The sequence below is a fragment of the Acomys russatus genome, chromosome 17 (genome assembly GCF_903995435.1).
Source record: "Acomys russatus chromosome 17, mAcoRus1.1, whole genome shotgun sequence".
In the NCBI taxonomy this organism is placed as follows: Eukaryota; Metazoa; Chordata; class Mammalia; order Rodentia; family Muridae; genus Acomys; species Acomys russatus.
The window spans coordinates 62,812,882-62,834,206 of NC_067153.1; the positions used below are offsets into that span (position 1 = coordinate 62,812,882).

General features: G+C 47.9%; 1 protein-coding gene across 1 annotated transcript in view; it reads left to right on the forward strand.

The window, feature by feature from the left end:
- The window catches only part of Scn8a (sodium voltage-gated channel alpha subunit 8), a 179,912-nt gene that overhangs the window by 72,827 nt on the left and 85,760 nt on the right, over positions 1-21,325 (forward strand). The window contains exons 3-5 of the mRNA XM_051160368.1: positions 12,433-12,550; positions 14,281-14,371; positions 15,334-15,462. Coding sequence (XP_051016325.1) covers positions 12,433-12,550; positions 14,281-14,371; positions 15,334-15,462 — 338 coding nt within the window. The remainder of the gene's footprint in view (positions 1-12,432; positions 12,551-14,280; positions 14,372-15,333; positions 15,463-21,325) is intronic.

The window sequence follows — 21,325 nt, forward strand, 5'->3', positions numbered from 1 at the left end:
CACGCTGCTCACAGGGCCCTTGAATTAGAGAGGCCCTTGTCTAAGGGCGTTAGTAATCTCTGTGTGTGCTGTAGTGTTTGTTGATTTACTGGCGGCACAACCCTCCAGCCGCATCCACCCCATAAGCAGTTTCCTCTCCGTGCCATTGGCCTTGCTGTATCACTCAGCTATGACTATGAGAAAAGAGAAACCGCTGTGGAATATTCGCCTCCCAGGAAAGGTGATGCGTTTGACTCAGGAAGTACTTCTCGAGGAAGCATTCAGTTCCCTCACAGGAAAGATTGATTAGAATCCGTTCTCTACCCGGAAGCAGCTTGCACCCCAGTGGCTTGTTTGGTCTTTCCTTGATAAGCAGTGGAGAGCTACTGGGGGTCTTGTGTGCGAGTAAGCGTTTGTGGTGACAGCGTCCCCCGGGCAAGATGGCCCCACGGCGACTTTATAGCAGGAGTAGGGCTTGGATTTGGCCTTGCACCCCAGGAACGAGGGGCAGGGAAGCACGCTGGCGGGAGGAGAGCACCGTGGGAACGAAGCCGTGGACGGAGGCACAGTGCGTGAGAAGAGCCCGTTCGACTAATCCAAGTGGGAAGCAGGGACTGAGTGAGGGGCGGTGGGAAGGAGGCAGAACAGGACAGCTGGGGCCGGATCTTAGCCGGGAGGCTATGAGGCCCACAAGTTGCTCTTTCCTTGACAATGAATGGAGAGCGATTGAGGAGCTTTACATGGGAGTAACGGTTCCTGAGGGCAGCTGGCCTGAGTAACGGTTCGTGAGGGCAGCTGGCCTGAGTAACGGTTCGTGAGGGCAGCTGGCCTGAGTAACGGTTCCTGAGGGCAGCTGGCCTGAGTAACGGTTCCTGAGGGCAGCTGGCCTGAGTAACGGTTCCTGAGGGCAGCTGGCCTGAGTAACGGTTCGTGAGGGCAGCTGGCCTGAGTAACGGTTCCTGAGGGCAGCTGGCCTGAGTAACAGTTCCTGAGGGCAGCTGGCCTGAGTAACGGTTCGTGAGGGCAGCTGGCCTGAGTAACGGTTCGTGAGGGCAGCTGGCCTGAGTAACGGTTCCTGAGGGCAGCTGGCCTGAGTAATGCGAGGCTGACGTACTGTGGCAGAGGTGAAAATACAGGGAGTGCGTGAACTCAGGAGTTAATATAGAGTTTGCCAGTCGTCTGTTTCTACACACAGGACTCCAGTACATCTTAGCATCAGCCTGAGCTGTGAGGAGCCAAATAACCCATCGCTCCCTCCAGATAAGAGCCTCCCCTTCCCCCTCCACTAAGTAGGCATGGGGGCCAGTGCTCATCTGAATTCCAGGATGAGCTCTCTTCAGCCATGATGTCTGTTGGGCCCTTCCTCAGGCTGAAAGTTATACAAATTTTACTTTAATAAAACTTGGCCTGGGGGCTGGAGAAGTGGCTCAGAGGTTAAGAGCACTGTCTGTTCTTCCAGAGGTCCTGAGCTCAATTCCCAACAACCAACCACATGGTGGCTCACAACCATCCATAATGAGATCTGGCCCCTTCTTCTGGCATGCAGGTGTACACAGAGGGAAAATACTATATAAATAACAAATAAATAAGTCATATATATATATATATTGGCCTGGCCAGGTGCAGTGGCATACACCTGTAATCCCAGAACTCTGAAGGTGAGACAAGTGGATCTCTGTGAGTTCAAGGCTAGCCTGGTCTGCAAAGCAATTCCAGGACAGCCAGGGCTACACAGAGAAACCCTGTCTCCTGTTTGTCTTTGAGAGCATCGTCAATATCCAGATACCCACGTTTCTGTGATAGTAGGAGTGCCAGAGTTAGAAATGTTGGTGTTATGATGTGTTTTTCCTTCTTAATTGCTTATGTGAATAACTGTTTTGCCCGCATTTATGTCTGTGCACATGTGTGTGCTTGATGCCTGCAGAGGCACAGGAGACCATCCAATGTTCTAGAACTAGAGAGTCAGACAGTTCCGAGGGCTGCCATGTTGGAGCTGGGAACTAAACCTAGGCCCTCTGGAAGAGTAGCAAGTACCCTGAACCATCAAGCCATCTCTCCAGCCCATGAGCCATGTTTTTAAAAGTTAGAAAAGAAAATCTAGCTCCAGAAAATTAAACCATTCAAGTAACCTTCTTGCTCACTTGGCTGTTGGGTTTCTATTCTGTGGTCTGGGAACTTGCTCGGGTGACCGGCCCACCCTGTGCCACGTGGGCCTCATGTCATGTCCGCTGCTTGCTGAACTGAGAAAACCACAGCAGAGGGAAGATCAGCCCCTGCCTGTCTGGACTCTTGTTCCTTAAACCTCAGCTTGCCGTGCTCCTGAACATCTGCAAACATCTGCAGTCCTTAGGCCCCTAAGAGGGCAGACACCTGTTGGAGGTTGGGAAGGGAAGCCATGGAAGAGGTTCCCTCACCAATAGGAAGGTTAGAGACGGCCTGGAGTGGCAGGAAGAGCTCTGCCTGTGAGAGCAAATCTGGCTCCCAGAGGCTGCTCTGCCATCCCTGCCCCTTCATCTGCGACTACAGCTTAGGCAGATCTCTCTGGGGTTGGTGTCATCGAGCCTGGTTTTGTTTTTGAGACAGGGTCTCTCTGTGAGGCCTGGCTGGTCTGGAGCTTGTTATGTACACCGGGCTGGCCTTGAACTCAGAGATCCACCAGCCAGTGGTGGGATTAAAGGTGTGTACCATCCCACCCAAAGTTTTTTGTTTTCTGTGTTTATCAAGTTTTAAAGCTTTCTTTCAGTGCAGGATACCAAGTAAATTATAAATACTGGCCTTGGAATTAGGCTATTGCGTTGCAGTTCTATGTTTCCCAACTTACTATTGTGGTCTTGAGCAAGTTACCCTGCCTCTGACACAGTCTATTTCATATGGACTGGTAACTTGCTTCAGAGTGGTTACCATGAGAAGCTTCTAGAAAATGTGGTGGGATGCTTGCCACATAGTAAATAAATCACATCAATGTGGTTATTTCTTCAAGTAGACTCATAGGTAAATTTATCGGTAACTATAAGAATATTTTAAGTGTTTTATTTACTCATATAATGCGTACGGCTGTTTTGTCTACCTATATCCCGTGCACAAGTGTGCAGTGCCCATGGAGGGCCTGGGGTTACAGTTGTGAGCCACCATGTGTGTGGGTCCTCTGGAAGAACCGTCGGTGCTCTTAAGAGCCAAGCCATCTCTCCAGCGTCTCTTCAGGGTTTTGAGACACAGGTGAGAGGTCTCCCGGGCTCGCGCCAAAGCTCTGGCCATTCACACAGAGCAGGCCAAAGAGCTCCCGAGTCCTTGTGTCCTGCCGTAGCTCAGTGTTTTCAAGGTGCCTGGCTTGTGCCAGTGTCCAGGTATTCGAGACATACGGCCCGCTTTGGTTTTGTGGGTGCCTCTCTGTAGCTACATATAACGCTATGAAGTAATTTCACGTGAGCCAGAAAACCCCATCCCGAGAGGCTCCGCTGCTGCCCCACGCAGCTGCTGGGCCTAAGGCGTCGCTTCAGTGACGTGACGTCACAGCCACTTTTCATTTGATGGCTTCATGGCCTGTTGAGATTATGCCTTATATTTTCTTTTTCCCAAACGAGGTTTTGTTCATTCGTTCATTCGTTTTGAGGTGGGGTCTTGTTAGGAGCCCAGGCTGATCTCAACAGAAAGGTGTGGAAAGGTGTACTGCCTCAGCCTGCCAACTACTCAGGAGACACAGCAGATACTGTTGAAAGGCATTTGTGGCCTGCTATGTTGCTGAGTCAGCCATGGCACAGTCACTCAGAGGGAGGTACCAGCCTGGTGATTAGTGAAAACTAGCCTAGCAAGTAAGTAGCTATTGGCTACTGCTCTGTGGCTGTGATCAAATACCTAACAAAAAGTAACTCACACAAAGAAGGGTAGCTAGAGACTCACAGTTTAGGAAGGGCACGGGCTGCCATGGCAGCGGAGCACTGGTCACTTTGCATCTATACACAGGGAGCACAGAGACAATGCTGTACTCGGCTCACTCAGTCCAGAGCCCAGACCGTGATAGCCATCCATGTTCCTGGTGAGGCGTCCCTCAGCAAAACCATGGTGCAAACAGCCTTACAAACACGCCAGAGATGTGCTGCTGTGGTGACTCTAAAGTGGACGGTGAAGGATAGGCGCTACCATCCTCTGCCAGCCTGACGCCCAGACACACAGGTGCAGCTCAACTCACAACTTAGCACCCTGCCGAAGGCCACGTCCTCCTCTCATAACACACGATGCATTTATTCGCTCTCTACAGGTCTCCATAGTCTTTAAGTCTCAACACTGTTCAGGGTCCCAAAGTCTCAGGAGAGACAAGACAGGGTCTCAACTGTGAGCTTCTATTAAGTGAAAAAAAAAAAAAAAGAGAGAGAGAGAGAGATTATATTTTATAACACCCAACAACAGAGAATTAGCCCTGCCCATCCCAGAACAGAGGGACGGCTGTGTAACAGGGGGAGACTGGGCCAAACCGAGGTCAAGCTCAGCAAGCAGCTGCCAACCCTGCAGCTCCCTGGTCAGCATCAGCCTTGGGCGTCCACCTCTCCTTTGCTGTGCCTGCAGTGCACAGAGCTTTGGGGGTGGGGTGGGGGTGGGGTTGCAGGTCTATGGCTGCAGCTCTCCTCAGCAGGTGTGCCACATTCTGAGGTCTTCCTCCCACCTTAGGCTTTACCATCCCAACTTCATGCAGTGGCTTCTCAGAGCCTCCTTGTGAGGACTCCAACCCTACCACACTTTGTCTGGTCTCAGTGACTTTATGGACCTTGGCACAAACTCACTCTGTAGATCAGGCTGGCCTTAAACTCAGGGAACTACCTGCTTCCACCTCCAAGTGCTGAAATGAAAGGCGTGCGCCACCACTGCCTGGTGACACAAGTGTTTATGACCCCTCACTTTTGCATCTTTCATGCCTGAGAACCCAGTACCACCGGGACGGTGCCAGCTTGGTATGTATAGCCTTTCGGATTTGAGTTGCAGCAAGCCTTCATGCCTTCCAGGCTGACTACGGGGATGCCTTTTTCTAGGTAGCTGTTTTCAAACCGGAAATCATCTTGGTGGCATTCAGGGTTGAGGCCTGTTATAGTGCCACCTCATGTAGGAGAGACCTTCTGCCCTTGGTTAGATCTTTCTGGAGAAACCTTTATAGACACACCCAGAGGGGTATTTCTACAGCGATTCTAAACCCAGTCAAGTGGTCAGCGATGACTTTCACAGCAGGGCTGAGTGTACAGTGCACATCACGAGCTGAGGCGGGCAAGAATGTGCCCGAAGGAAGAGAAGTGGGCAGTTCTCGGGGTCAGACCCGTTAGGACCTCAGTTCTAGAGACTGTCAGCGTCACTGCCAGTTGCAGCTGTAGCCAGAGAAACTAAAAGGATCTTTGTCACAGCTACCCTCTTGTAGGTTAGGTGGGTCTGTAGAGCCAGGAGGTCATCAGCTGGCCGCCTCTCAGAGGCAGAGAATGTGACTGAGTGAGGACTTGCTCTCCTGAGCCATGCGCTGCACAGCTGACCAGGGCCTGTCAGTGGCTAATTCCTTACGACACTTTCTGTTCCGTGTGGTTCTCTGTCCGTGTGTTGAGAACTCGTCCACGTGGCGTCGCTTCTTATCATTCACCTTTTGTTGTTTTCACTTAGGGGGCAGTTCCAGTTTGGGGTGTGGGGCTGAGAACATTCTAGTAAGTGGGCTGCACTGCAGCACCGTGAGGCTGTGTGTGCTGCGCTGTATTTGTGCTAGGCTGGGTCACTTGTTTGGTATGTGTATGAATGTGCTTGTACCTGGCTGTGCACAGTGCCTCATGCCCTAATTGTGGGCCCCAGAGGAAAGACTTTCCATCCCCAGTTAACCGGAGCCATATGCCTAAGTCACATGCAGAAAACCCCATTAATTAGAAATGAAAAGCCTGCGCTCTTTAGAAGGCCCATTGTATGCCGACATGACACGCTTATTAATACTCGGTGCCATAATTTGTTAAGAGCTGTTCCACCGCTCTTAATGGGCTTTGTGCTCAGAAACATTCACTGGCTGTTGTTATAAACGGATATTTCCCCTTGGGCAGTAAACCACAGTGCAATTTCAATTTCCTTTTAACTCATTTACTTCACAAAGATCTAATTTAAGACAGATTGGGTAAAATGGTCTTGGACTTTATGTGCACCGAGTGATTGTTGCTTAAGCCGTTTTCTCATGAACATCTAGTGCTCGCTCCTTCCCCAGCTGCGTTGTGAGGGGTCTGGCGTTGGAGCCATGTTGAAGTTGAGGGTGAGTCTTGCTTAGCAGCAATGACAGAGGTCGAGTTAAAGAGCCGCGTAGATGCTTTAGCTTTCCAGGTACGGCAGTGGCGCACGCCTTTAACCCCAGCACTCAGGAGACAGAGGCGGGTGGGTCACTGTGAGTTCGAGGCCAGCCTGGGCTACAGAGTTCTAGGACAGCCAGGGATACATAGTGAGACCCTGGCTACAAAACAAAACAAAACAAAAACATTAGTGACAGTATTTTTTGCCAGTCAGCCACACCTGCTTATGTTACTAGCTGCTCCATTGCTGTGAGGAACACCTTACAATATCAGCCTTAAGGAAGAAGCCATCCTCTTACCCCTGATGTCAGCGGGCCCACTCCATAGTGAAACAGTGTCACCAACAGAGGGTGTCCTGTTAAGGACAGCTGCTCATTCTGCCCCGCCTACCAGTTTCCACTGCCTCCCAGTATTATAACGGTGGCAATGGATTCGTCCAGGCCCTAGATTAGAACCCTCACAATCTGGTCACATCCTAAAAACCACATACCTCTGATCACTCCTGGCACCAGGAACCAAGCCTAAAGGAGTGTCTCAAATCCATGCTGTTCAGTACCCCTCCCTGCATTCGCTGCTCCCTGAGTGACAGAGGATAAAAGCAGGGGAGACAGCACAGCGCACACAGACAGGGTGTGTAGGACTCTGCCACCAGGAAACTGCCCCTGCTGCTCACTGCTGTGGCCCCCAGGTGACACCCAGCACCCTCGTCCCTGACTCGCCACACCCAGCCAACAGACTTCTCTGCCCACCTTCTAAACGTGAAAAGTGAGAACTGAGGAGAGTTAGCGGCTCATCTGACCACAGGGCCAGGGAGGGGACGATGGACGTGAGATAGCCTGCCCGCTCCTGGGTGGGACAGGCTCTCCTGGACACTTGTGCAGACTCATTTAACTCCTCCAAGATGCGAGTTAGCAATATCTTGTCTTTAAAAAGTTCCCAGAGCATTCCAGTGCAGCCAATCTGGCCTTCGTCAGAAACTGGCACCCGCCATCCCACAGGCCAGATGTGTGTTGCTGTCTGTCCTGTGTGACTACTAGCTAAGTATGGTTTGTCTGTTCCCAAATAGTTGGATGTGGGGAAATGTGTGTGTCCATGGAGTTCCACAGGAACACAGCCACTCCTGTTTGTTTGTATCTTGTCGGTGGCTTCCGTGCACCTCAGTGGCAGAGTCAGCTATTGCGGCAGAGACCAAGCCGCCCACGGCACTTACAGGAACGCCTGCCTGCGGCACTGCCTGGTCACATGAGCCCTGCAAGGACCAGTGTTCACTGGGAAATTCCTGAGCTTTGAGGACTTGCACTTGTGTTGGGCCCAAACACCCTCTTGCTTTATCCAGAAGGCGTGTTTAAGAAACACTCCATGCAAATTATCAGTAAATCTAATTATTTTAATGATTAAGTAAATTATAGAGCTGCTGGCTGTGTGGAGGATGTGCATTTGCTGAGGGAGCTGGGCGTGCAGAAGATGGTTCTTATTTACTAAGAAGAAAAGGGACCTTTTACATGTGCAGGAGACAAAGGCTCTGAGGGTTTGGAAAGAGGGGTTGCTTGCTTGTTTTTACTTTGTGGGTAACACTGTCTCTAAGTTACGAAAGTTATACCTCAGGAATGGAATGTAACTGATAAAGCCTCGATTTGCAAACCAAATCTTTTTGTAGCTCTATAAAAGCACCTAGTTTCCCTCAGGATCCTCGGTTTTCTGGTTCATCACAGAACCCTGGCTAGATTGTTCAACTAATATGAAGGGCATCATCTTCTCCACGCCTTCTCCTTCCTCTTCTCTCGGCTCGGGTAACAGGCCGTTCCGCAGCCAGCAGCCCTTACTGGCACTTTCTGTGCCCAGGTAATGATTCTGTAATGGGAAATACCCCCCATGCCAGCAACCCAAGAGACAGGAAAAGAAGGGCACAGAGCGTAGGTTTTTGTTTTTAAAGTCTTGTTGCTTGTCTTAAGGTGAACAGGCAATTTAGTAAAGGCTTTAGGTGAGCTTTAAAAAAAAAACAGTAAACTATGGGGCATGGGGCAGTAGTAGTTGTTTTGTTTTCTCCCCCACTACTCTTGGCTACCTTACACAGTGTGCCCAGGCGCTCACATTTACCACAGAATCCATCCCCTATGTCAGCTTCATTCTGCAAGATAGTCATGAAGCACGCAGTCAGGGCACAGTGGCTGCTGTGAAGAAGCTCTGAGCTTGGCACGATACACCACTCTGCCGCGTGCCCTTTATGGGTGGTGTCCCCATGCTGAGCGTCGTCTGTGAGGTGCGTCTGTGAGGTGCCTCTGTGAGGTGCGTCTGTGAGGTGCCTCTGTGAGGTGCCTCTGTGAGGTGCGTCTGTGAGGTGCGTCTGTGAGGTGCGTCTGTGAGGTGCGTCTGTGAGGTGCGTCTGTGAGGTGCCTCTGTGAGGTGCGTCTGTGAGGTGCGTCTGTGAGGTGCGTCTGTGAGGTGCCTCTGTGAGGTGCCTCTGTGAGGTGCCTCTGTGAGGTGCCTCTGTGAGGTGCCTCTGTGAGGTGCGTCTGTGAGGTGCGTCTGTGAGGTGCGTCTGTGAGGTGCCTCTGTGAGGTACGTCTGTGAGGTGCGTCTGTGAGGTGTGTCTGTGAGGTGCGTCTGTGAGGTGCCTCTGTGAGGTGCGTCTGTGAGGTGCGTCTGTGAGGTGCCTCTGTGAGGTGCGTCTGTGAGGTGCGTCTGTGAGGTGCGTCTGTGAGGTGCGTCTGTGAGGTGCGTCTGTGAGGTGCGTCTGTGAGGTGCCTCTGTGAGGTGCGTCTGTGAGGTGCATCTGTGAGGTGCGTCTGTGAGGTGCCTCTGTGAGGTGCCTTTGTGAGGTGCGTCTGTGAGGTGCCTCTGTGAGGTGCCTTTGTGAGGTGCGTCTGTGAGGTGCCTCTGTGAGGTGCCTCTGTGAGGTGTGTCTGTGAGGTGCGTCTGTGAGGTGCGTCTGTGAGGTGCGTCTGTGAGGTGTGTCTGTGAGGTGCCTCTGTGAGGTGTGTCTGTGAGGTGCCTCTGTGAGGTGCCTCTGTGAGGTGCGTCTGTGAGGTGCCTCTGTGAGGTGCGTCTGTGAGGTGCGTCTGTGAGGTGCGTCTGTGAGGTGCGTCTGTGAGGTGCGTCTGTGAGGTGCCTCTGTGAGGTGCGTCTGTGAGGTGTGTCTGTGAGGTGCGTCTGTGAGGTACGTCTGTGAGGTGCGTCTGTGAGGTGCGTCTGTGAGGTGCGTCTGTGAGGTGCCTCTGTGAGGTGCGTCTGTGAGGTGCCTCTGTGAGGTGCGTCTGTGAGGTGCCTCTGTGAGGTGCATCTGTGAGGTGCCTCTGTGAGGTACGTCTGTGAGGTGCGTCTGTGAGGTGCCTCTGTGAGGTGCCTCTGTGAGGTGCCTCTGTGAGGTGTGTCTGTGAGGTGCGTCTGTGAGGTGCCTCTGTGAGGTGCGTCTGTGAGGTGCGTCTGTGAGGTGCCTCTGTGAGGTGCGTCTGTGAGGTGCCTCTGTGAGGTGCGTCTGTGAGGTGCCTCTGTGAGGTACGTCTGTGAGGTGCGTCTGTGAGGTGCGTCTGTGAGGTGCGTCTGTGAGGTGCCTCTGTGAGGTGCGTCTGTGAGGTGCCTCTGTGAGGTGCGTCTGTGAGGTGCGTCTGTGAGGTGCGTCTGTGAGGTGCGTCTGTGAGGTGCGCACAGGCTGGCTACCCCTTCTTGCCTGTAGTACTTCAGGGCAGTAGTAAGAGGTTGAGTGAGGAGGGAATTTAAAGCCCTGGCATTGCACAGAGAGAGTTGCTATAGGAACACAGAGGGATACAAGTGCTTCGGAGGGAGGGGATCTTGTGGCCCACGTATTTCTTTGGGAAGCCAAGAAATGGAAGAGCCAAGTCTATGCCCGGACCTAAGCTAACCCCAGTCTTCCTAGTGCCACCACTTCTAGGGTCACAGCAGAATCTGTACACACCAGTGTCGGGAGAGCGACTCGCACCACGATGTACCGAGCATGGGAGGGGCAAGTGGGCATTCCTAAGTGACTAGAGCTGCACGCCAAAACTGCTTTTCTCCTGGGAGAGACTGGTGCCTCTGGGAGATGAAGAGAATATAAAACAGGAGAAAAGACAAAAGAGACTTAAACAACAATCTACTAACCAGTCTTTGGGAGTGCGTGGGCCAGAGTGCTGTATTGGAACTGCACGAGTTTGGTTCCTGCCTCCGACGAGAGATTCAGATTCTAGAGGAAGGGGCAGGGTGGAGAGAGATGTTGCCTATGGGTCCAGAATGGTGTCTATCAGGTCAACCTTCTTGCCGGCACCTTTGTCATGAGACGTTAGGTTTTGCTGGAGGCACCCGATGCCTCTGTTGAGGTCAGCGTGAGTGATCGATCCCTTGTATTCACTGCGGCGTTACACTGCTTGGTTTCCCTAGTTAAACTGTCTTTGTGCTTCCGGGCTGTATCTCACATGATCAGATACTCAGTTGTCCGGGCGCCGTGAGATTTGATTGCTGGCATTTGCGTTGAGGTCTTATTAATAAACCCTATCAGTGTAGAGCTATCTCTTCTGAATGAGCTGGGAATTGTCCCCTCTCCTTTTTCCTTTCTTTCTTTCTTTCTTTTTTTTTTTTTTAAGAGTTTGTGCTAATTCTTTAGACATTTGGTAGAATTCATTAGTGGAGCCATCTGGTCCCTGGGCTTTCTTTGTGGGGGTTCATTTTTTAATGCACGGCACAGAAGGATTATTTATAGTAGTCTCACTGGAGGGAAAGATGGTTTAAGATAGATCCGTGCGCTGATACTCATGAAGAAAACTTCTGGGAGAATATTTTAAAAACTAGCAGCAAAGACTAACACCGGGCAATGGAATGGGAACTCAGGCTAGTGTTTTTAAATTCTGGGCATGCATCATCCTAAGTAAAAACAACTTTAAAAGACCACTTAAAAGTGACTCTCTCTCACACACACACACACACACACACACACACACACACAGTGACTCACACTTTGGCTCTTTGCTGTATTTGTGCTGGCCTGACCCCCACAGGTAGGCCCTGCATTTGCCCCCAGCGCCCTCTGCCAACACGGAATTACTCGTTAGCACCCTGAGGACGAGCCGCCATTATGCCCAGCTGAGCCTGCCATGCTGATCCTCTTCGCAGCCATCCATCAACCAGCTAGCCCAGTCCGTTTCTTTCATCTTTCCTCTATGATCATACCTTTTTTTTTTTTTTTATTACCCACAGACTTCTGCGGGCGGGGGGGGGGGGCGGGAGAGGCGTCCTCTGTCCTGCTGCCTCTCACATTTTTGTTTTGAAATTCGTAATTATGACTGCCAGTTCACATATGTTTTCCTGTAAAGCTCTGCTGAATTTTGTGCCCCCTCGTCTTAGCGCAGTGCTTGGCACCAGGTGGGTACACAGCATGAGCAGAGCCCCGAGCTGTGCATCACCTTAGCCTGTCCTGAGGACGTGGGGTAGCCTGAGTTGACAGGAAGATCCGTGCTGAGAATTACGATTGAGTGCTTTTGGCAAGGTCGGTGTTAGGAGCCCCAAGAAGCCAGACTGAGCAGACTCAGTGAGTAAATATTGAATGAAGCACTTGCTCTCCTTGCTTCCTTTCAGTCTTTGCCCAGCTCTCTTTCCCCAACAGGCTGACTGACCATCTGACCAGCTCCTTCACAGTGGTCCCCTCTGCACTGACTCACGCCCTATCCTAATGCCTTCTGTGTATCCGGGTCGGCATCGCTGGCTGGTATACATACTGATGGCCGTCCTGGTTGGAATACAAACTCCTCAGACAAGGACTGGCTGCTTCGCCCGTAACCTGGAAACAGCTGCAGCATTGCCTGGCACACAGCCATGCTTAGTCCCTGGAGAGAAGGAGCCCCCAAATGAATGAACGTTAGCGTATATTGCCCAAGCCTGGCAAAGATAGGTCAAAACCATCCAAATCCGAGCCTGCTAACACTGTGGCCACCATTTATAATGCAGCCTGAGGCCGGGTACTGGCATGGAGGGGAGGGAACAGAAGCTATTTGGCTTATGTGGTTTTTTTTTTGTTGTTGTTGTTTTTATTTGTTTGCTTGTTTTGCCTTAAAAACCAACTAGGAACAAAGTTCTAAGTACGTGTATGTGAGCGTACATATCACCTAGGAAAATGTTGCTTCCCGCGGTGACTAATACTCACCTTTTAATGATGTCTCCTCTTCTTTCTCCACAGACCTTTGTAGTATTAAACAGAGGGAAAACTCTCTTCAGATTTAGTGCCACGCCTGCCTTGTACATTTTAAGTCCTTTTAACCTGATAAGAAGAATAGCTATTAAAATTTTGATACATTCATATCCTTTTCTGCATCGGGTGGGCCCCGAGGTCGGGAGCGCGCACTGCAGGGCCCCGAGGTCAGGAGGTCGGAAGCAAGCGCTGCAGGGCCCTGAGGGTTTGTTGTGTACTGTCTCACCAGGACTGCGCTGCCCACCTCAGCCCCAGGGTTAGGAATAAAGACAGCTGGATCCCAAGAAGAGTTTCTGCAGACTCTCCTTCTTGAAAGACGTGACTGGAGTCTAGAATGTTGTTGGTGTCAATACAAGGGGCAAATTAAGATGTTTTAACTTTTTACTGAATTCTTGGCTTTTTAGTAACTTCATTCCATGAGTCTCAGCTTGTTGACATATTAATATCTGATTTTTAAAATTTTCCGAAAACTACATCTTGAACTACTGCTTTAGGGTTGTTTTTGTTTGTCTGCTTGTTTGTTTTGCTTCAGAAAGGGGCTTACAAAGCACCTGGTAGTTCACAGATGAAATCATCCCCCTGGTACGGAGAGTTAGATACAGATGGAAAAATAGAGTATTTTCTGGAAGTTGACCTCCCCTTAAGTAGGAAAGTGCCAACCTTTGCGTCCTATTTATACAGGGCATATGACGCATGACAAACGATCCGATGGGCTTAGCAACTTGCGACAGTGACTAAACTTGTATGATTGGCACTTGATTTAACAGTGCTGTGTCCTGCGTGTCCAGGGAAGCAGACAAAGCCACCAGGTGCAACTCAGTGGCTCCAGGTCAGCCAGCTTCTGCCATGTGGAACTCGCCTCTGGAATCTGTGGTTTGCAAGTACCACAGTTGTGAAATCAGGAAGGAGGTTTACAGGAGACGTCGTCCATTCCGGGACCAGGAGTGGAATGTGTCTTTATCATGTAGTCCTGAAGGCTGTTATTTCCCGAGCCCCAGGAGCACCCCAGCTGTAGATAAGAAAAGAGGTCCGGCTAGAAGAAGCACCGGTTCCTAAATGCTGCCAGGAAGATGGAGACGAGGGGTGCCGTTTGCAGAACTGGGCCCTGCCCAGGTGCAGCCCGAGTAACCCCTGCTGACTTTGAAACTGTTTAATTTCTCTCACTAGTCAAGAACAGAAAGGGCTGAGAAAGGCCCTGGGTGGCAAGGGCACCTTCACAGCGACCAGGCTACACACCCTGTTCCGGAAGTCTCAGGACTATTAGGGTGCAAGTACCCTGGAAGTCTGTGCCCAAGAAGCCACACTGGTTTTCAAGCAGTGCACAGTGACTGGACTCTTAAAGACGTCCAGCCCCTTTGGAAGACCCAGGAGAGAAGGGAACCATCAGTCACGAGTAGATTTTCAAGTAACTAATAATGCAAGATAATTAACAGTACACAAATACTATATATATATATTTGCTACTGGTCACGTTTTAAGTATTTAGAATATTACTCCATGGGTGGCATGGAAAGTGACAAGTTTATCCAAAAGCAGTAGGGCAGTGACAAGTCCCGTGGGCAGGGGAATGGCTGTCCCGACCCATCTGTGGTCAGGTGAGATATCCTAGGCTTTCCCTGAGGTAAAGGTGGGCACCCTTCTTCTCTCACCCCTTTGCGTTTTCATCCTATTCCTGTGTTTGCGTCCTACCGGGCCCCTTCTGATTTAGATCTCGCGAGATTTCCTCCGGTTTCTGTGTTCGCCTCCTACCTGGCTCCCACGGATTCCGATCTCACGAGACAGACGGAGACAGAGTTTGTTCTTCCGGGACGTTGTTAGCCCCTTAACTCCTCTCTACAGTGTTCAGCATGATCATCATGTGCACCATCCTGACCAACTGTGTGTTCATGACTTTTAGTAACCCTCCCGAGTGGTCCAAGAATGTGGAGTAAGTGTCCCTTGCTTCTCTGTCTTAAAGATTTCCTTTGCGTTATTCCACAGTTGGTTCACGCTTGGAGAACGCCAGGGCGCTGGGTGGGGGTGGGCCGCTGAGGAGAGTGTGGAACCGAGGAAACAGACTTGGCTGTAAGCTCTGGAGGACTGTCCCTCCCCTTCCCCCTCACATCCCCCGTCCCCCGTCCCCCTCTCTCCCCCTCCCCCTCCCTGTCCCTCCCCACACCTTCCCACCCCACCCACCCCTCCCCCTCCCTTCCCCCTCACATTCCCCTTCCCTCCCCCTCCCTGTCCCTCCCCACACCTTCCCACCCCACCCACTCCTCCCCCTCCCTTCCCCCTCACATTCCCCCTCCCTCCCCATCCCTGTCCCTCCCCACACCTTGCCACCCTCCCCCTCCCTTCCCCCTCACATTCCCCCTCCCCCCCCCCTCCCCCCTCCCTGTCCCTCCCCACCCCTTCCCACCTCACCCCACCCCTCCCCCTTCCCCCTCACATTCCCTCCCCTCCCCCCCTCCCTTCCCCCTCACATTCCCCCTCTCTCCCCCTCCCCCTCCCTGTCCCTCCCCACACCTTCCCACCTCACCCCACCCCTCCCCCTCCCTTCCCCCTCACATTCCCTCCCCCTCCCTGTCCCTCCCCACACCTTCCCACCCCACCCTACCCCTCCCCAGCAGGCCCTTGGCCATCCTGTCCCCAAGGCTAAGGTAGCTCCGCGGGCCTCCTCACCCCTTCCTGTCACCCTGGTGCGCTCTCTGGAGCACTGGGCGGGCCCTAGCGTGGCATCCGGCTGCTGTGGGCAGTAAGCTTCAGAGTGAGTGCCCCGTCCTCCCGTCCTGGCCACGCGCCCTTTCTGCCTTGTCGGTGTGGTGAAGCGACACCCCAGGCGAGGTCACCCTAACAGGCTCACTGCCTGTTTCCGTCGGGACTAACCTCAGTTGTCCGTATCCCCGACAGGTACACATTCACGGGGATTTACACATTTGAGTCACTAGTGAAAATCATCGCGAGAGGCTTCTGCATAGACGGCTTCACCTTCTTGCGGGACCCGTGGAACTGGCTAGACTTCAGCGTCATCATGATGGCGTGAGTTCGTCGCTTACATTACTCTCTTCCGGATGGACGTGCGTGCGCGAGTGTGTGCATGTGTGTGCGTGTATGGGCTTGCGTGACGGTGCAAGTAAGTGCGAATTTGTGGGCTCACCAGAATAGAGAATTCTTTCTGTTGTTGTTTTTCTTTTTCAAAATAGAGTCTCAGGTAGCCCAGGTTGCCTTTTAAGTCACCACCATATAGCCGAGGCTATCTTGAACTCCCGATCTCTCTACCTCTACCTCCAAGTGCTGGGATTACAAGCATGTACCGTGACACTCCCCTTACATTTTATTCCTTTGTATGGCGTTGGCTGAGACTCTCACGCTCACCCCTAGCAAGCCTCTGACGGCCTGAGGTACTCTGGGTGTAAATTTTTGCCTTAACATGCATATGAGGCCTTCGACTCAAAACATGAGCCCAAGTGTCCAGTGGCACATCCAGAAAAGTTATCAGCCGGAGTTCCCAGGACTCCTGCTGGAGACCAGGCTCCACACGGGTGTGCCCACTGCATCGGGCAGTTCCTTCCGTTCCAGTTAAAGTTGTCTATTTGAGGAATAGCAGATGAGGCCTATAGTATTTTTGTTTTCGTGTTAAGAAGGTACTTTATCATTTGAGGGGAGCGGGATATGGGATTGTGTGTATAAGGATTGTGGAAGAGAGAAAAGCATTTGTGTGTGTGTGGGCCTGAGTGTCAGGGGGGAGACGCAGTCCCACTGTGAGATGGGAGTGAGTGGTGTGCACTGAGAATCCGAAAACAAAACTGAGTCCTGGTTCTACAAAGACAGTCTCTAAGCATTATAGAATATACATTATAGAATACACATTATAGAATACACACTATAGAATACACACTATGGAATACACACTATGGAATCACATTATAGAATGCACATTATAGAATCGCATTATAGAATCACATTATAGGATACACACTATAGGATACACACTATAGGATACACATTATAGGATACACACTATAGGATACACACTATAGGATACACACTATAGGATACACACTATAGGATACACACTATAGGATACACACTATAGGATACACATTATAGGATACACACTATAGGATACACACTATAGGATACACACTATAGGATACACACTATAGGATACACACTATAGGATACACACTATGGAATCACACTATGGAATCACACTATAGGATACACACTATAGGATACACACTATAGGATACACACTATAGGATACACACTATAGGATACACACTATAGGATACACACTACAGGATATACACTACAGGATACACACTACAGGATACACACTACAGGATACACACTACAGGATACACACTATAGGATACACACTATAGGATACACACTATAGGATACACACTATAGGATACACACTATAGGATACACACTATAGGATACACACTATAGGATACACACTATAGGATACACACTATAGGATACACGCTATAGGATACACGCTATAGGATACACGCTATAGGATACACGCTATAGGATACACGCTATAGGATACACACTATAGGATACACACTATAGGATACACACTATAGGATACACACTATAGGATACACACTATAGGATACACACTATGGAATCACATTATAGAATCACACCATAGAATACACGCTATAGGATACACGCTATAGGATACACGCTATAGGATACACACTATAGGATACACACTATAGGATACACGCTATAGGATACACACTATAGGATACACATTATAGGATACACACTATAGAAAACACACTATAGGATTCACATTATAGAATCACACTATAGGATACACACTATAGAATCACATTATAGGATACACACTATAGGATACACACTATAGGATACACGCTATAGGATACACGCTATAGGATACACACTATAGGATACACACTATAGGATACACATTATAGGATACACACTATGGAATCACATTATAGAATCACACCATAGAATACACGCTATAGGATACACGCTATAGGATACACACTATAGGATACACACTATAGGATACATGCTATAGGATACACACTATAGGATACACACTATAGGATACACACTATAGGATACACACTATAGGATACACACTATAGGATACACACTATGGAATCACATTATAGAATCACACCATAGAATACACGCTATAGGATACACGCTATAGGATACACGCTATAGGATACACACTATAGGATACACACTATAGGATACACGCTATAGGATACACACTATAGGATACACACTATAGGATACACACTATAGGATACACACTATAGGATACACACTATAGGATACACACTATGGAATCACATTATAGAATCACACCATAGAACACGCTATAGGATACACGCTATAGGATACACGCTATAGGATACACACTATAGGATACACACTATAGGATACACGCTATAGGATACACACTATAGGATACACACTATAGGATACACACATATAGGCACATTATAGGATACACACTATAGGATACACCTATAGGATACACACTATAGGATACACACTATAGGATACACACTATAGGATACACGCTATAGGATACACGCTATAGGATACACGCTATAGGATACACGCTATAGGATACACGCTATAGGATACACGCTATAGGATACACGCTATAGGATACACGCTATAGGATACACGCTATAGGATACACATTATAGGATACACATTATAGGATACACACTACAGGATACACACTACAGGATACACACTATAGATACACACTAGAGATACCACTATAGGATACACGCTATAGGATACACACTATAGGATACACGCTATAGGATACACACTATAGGATACACACTATAGGATACACACTATGGAATCACATTATAGAATCACACCATAGAATACACACTATAGGATACACACTATGGGATACACACTATAGGATACACACTATAGGATACACACTATAGGATACACACTATAGGATACACACTATGGAATCACATTATAGAACCACACCATAGAATACACGCTATAGGATACACGCTATAGGATACACGCTATAGGATACACACTATAGGATACACACTATAGGATACACGCTATAGGATACACACTATAGGATACACACTATAGGATACACACTATAGGATACACATTATAGGATACACACTATAGAATACACACTATAGGATACACATTATAGAAAACACACTATAGGATACACATTATAGAATCACATTATAGGATACACATTATAGGATACACACTATAGAATACACATTATAGAATCACATTATAGGATACACACTATAGGATACACATTATAGGATACACACTACAGGATACACACTACAGGATACACACTATAGGATACACACTATAGGATACACACTATAGGATACACACTATAGGATACACACTATAGGATACACATTATAGAATCACATTATAGGATACACATTATAGGATACACACTATAGGATACACACTATAGGATACACACTATAGGATACACACTATAGGATACACATTATAGGATACACATTATAGGATACACACTATAGGATACACGCTATAGGATACACGCTATAGGATACACGCTATAGGATACACGCTATAGGATACACGCTATAGGATACACATTATAGGATACACATTATAGGATACACACTACAGGATACACACTACAGGATACACACTATAGGATACACACTATAGGATACACACTATAGGATACACACTATAGGATACACACTATAGGATACACACTATGGAATCACATTATAGAATCACACCATAGAATACACACTATAGGATACACGCTATAGGATACACGCTATAGGATACACAGTATAGGATACACACTATAGGATATACACTATAGGATACACACTATGGAATCACATTATAGAATCACACCATAGAAATACACGCTATAGGATACACACTATAGGATACACACTATAGGATACACACTATAGGATACACACTATAGGATACACGCTATAGGATACACACTATAGGATACACACTATAGGATACACACTATAGGATACACATTATAGGATACACACTATAGAATACACACTATAGGATACACATTATAGAAAACACACTATAGGATACACATTATAGAATCACATTATAGGATACACATTATAGGATACACACTATAGGATACACACTATAGAATACACATTATAGAATCACATTATAGGATACACACTATAGGATACACATTATAGAATACACACTATAGAATACACACTATAGGATACACACTATAGGATACACACTATAGGATACACACTATAGGATACACACTATAGAATACACACTATAGGATACACACTATAGAATACACACTATAGGATACACACTATAGGATACACATTATAGAATACACACTATAGGATACACACTATAGGATACACGCTATAGGATACACACTATAGGATACACACTATAGGAAACACACTATAGGAAACACACTATAGGAAACACACTATAGGATACACACTATAGGATACACACTATAGGATACACACTATAGGATACACACTATAGGATACACACCATAGGATACACACTATAGGATACACACTATAGGATACACACTATAGAATCACATTATAGGATACACATTATAGAATCACATTATAGGATACACACTATAGAATACACACTATAGGATACACACTATAGAATACACACTAGAACACACTATAGGATACACACTAGAGGATACACACTATAGGATACACACTATAGGACACACTATAGGAAACACACTATAGGAAACACACTATAGGATAACACTATAGGATACACACTATAGGACACACTATAGGATACACACTATAGGATACACACTATAGGATACACACTATAGGATACACACTATAGGATACACACTATAGGATTCACACTATAGAATCACACTATAGAATACACACTATAGGATACACACTACAGGATACACACTACAGGATACACACTATAGGATACACACTATAGGATACACACTATAGGATACACACTATAGGATACACACTATAGGATACACACTATAGGATACACACTATAGGATACACACTATAGGATACACATTATAGAATACACACATAGGATACACACTATAGAATACACACTATAGGATACACACTATAGGATACACACTAGGATACACATTATAGGATACACATTATAAGAATACACCATAGGATACACACTATAGGATACACACTATAGGATACACACTATAGGATACACATTATAGGATACACACTATAGGATACACACTATAGGATACACGCTATAGGATACACACTATAGGATACACATTATAGGATACACATTATAGGATACACGCTATAGGATACACGCTATAGGATACACGCTATAGGATACACACTATAGGATACACACTATAGGATACACGCTATAGGATACACGCTATAGGATACACACTATAGGATACACACTATAGGATACACACTATAGGATACACACTATAGGATACACATTATAGAATACACACATAGGATACACACTATAGGATACACACTATAGGATACACACTATAGGATACACACTATAGGATACACACTATAGGATACACACTATAGGATTCACACTATAGAATCACACTATAGAATACACACTATAGGATACACGCTATAGGATACACGCTATAGGATACACGCTATAGGATACACGCTATAGGATACACGCTATAGGATACACGCTATAGGATACACGCTATAGGATACACACTATAGATACACATTAGGATCACACTATAGGATACACACTATAGGATCACACTATAGGATACACACTATAGGATACACACTATAGGATACACATTATAGGATACACACATAGGATA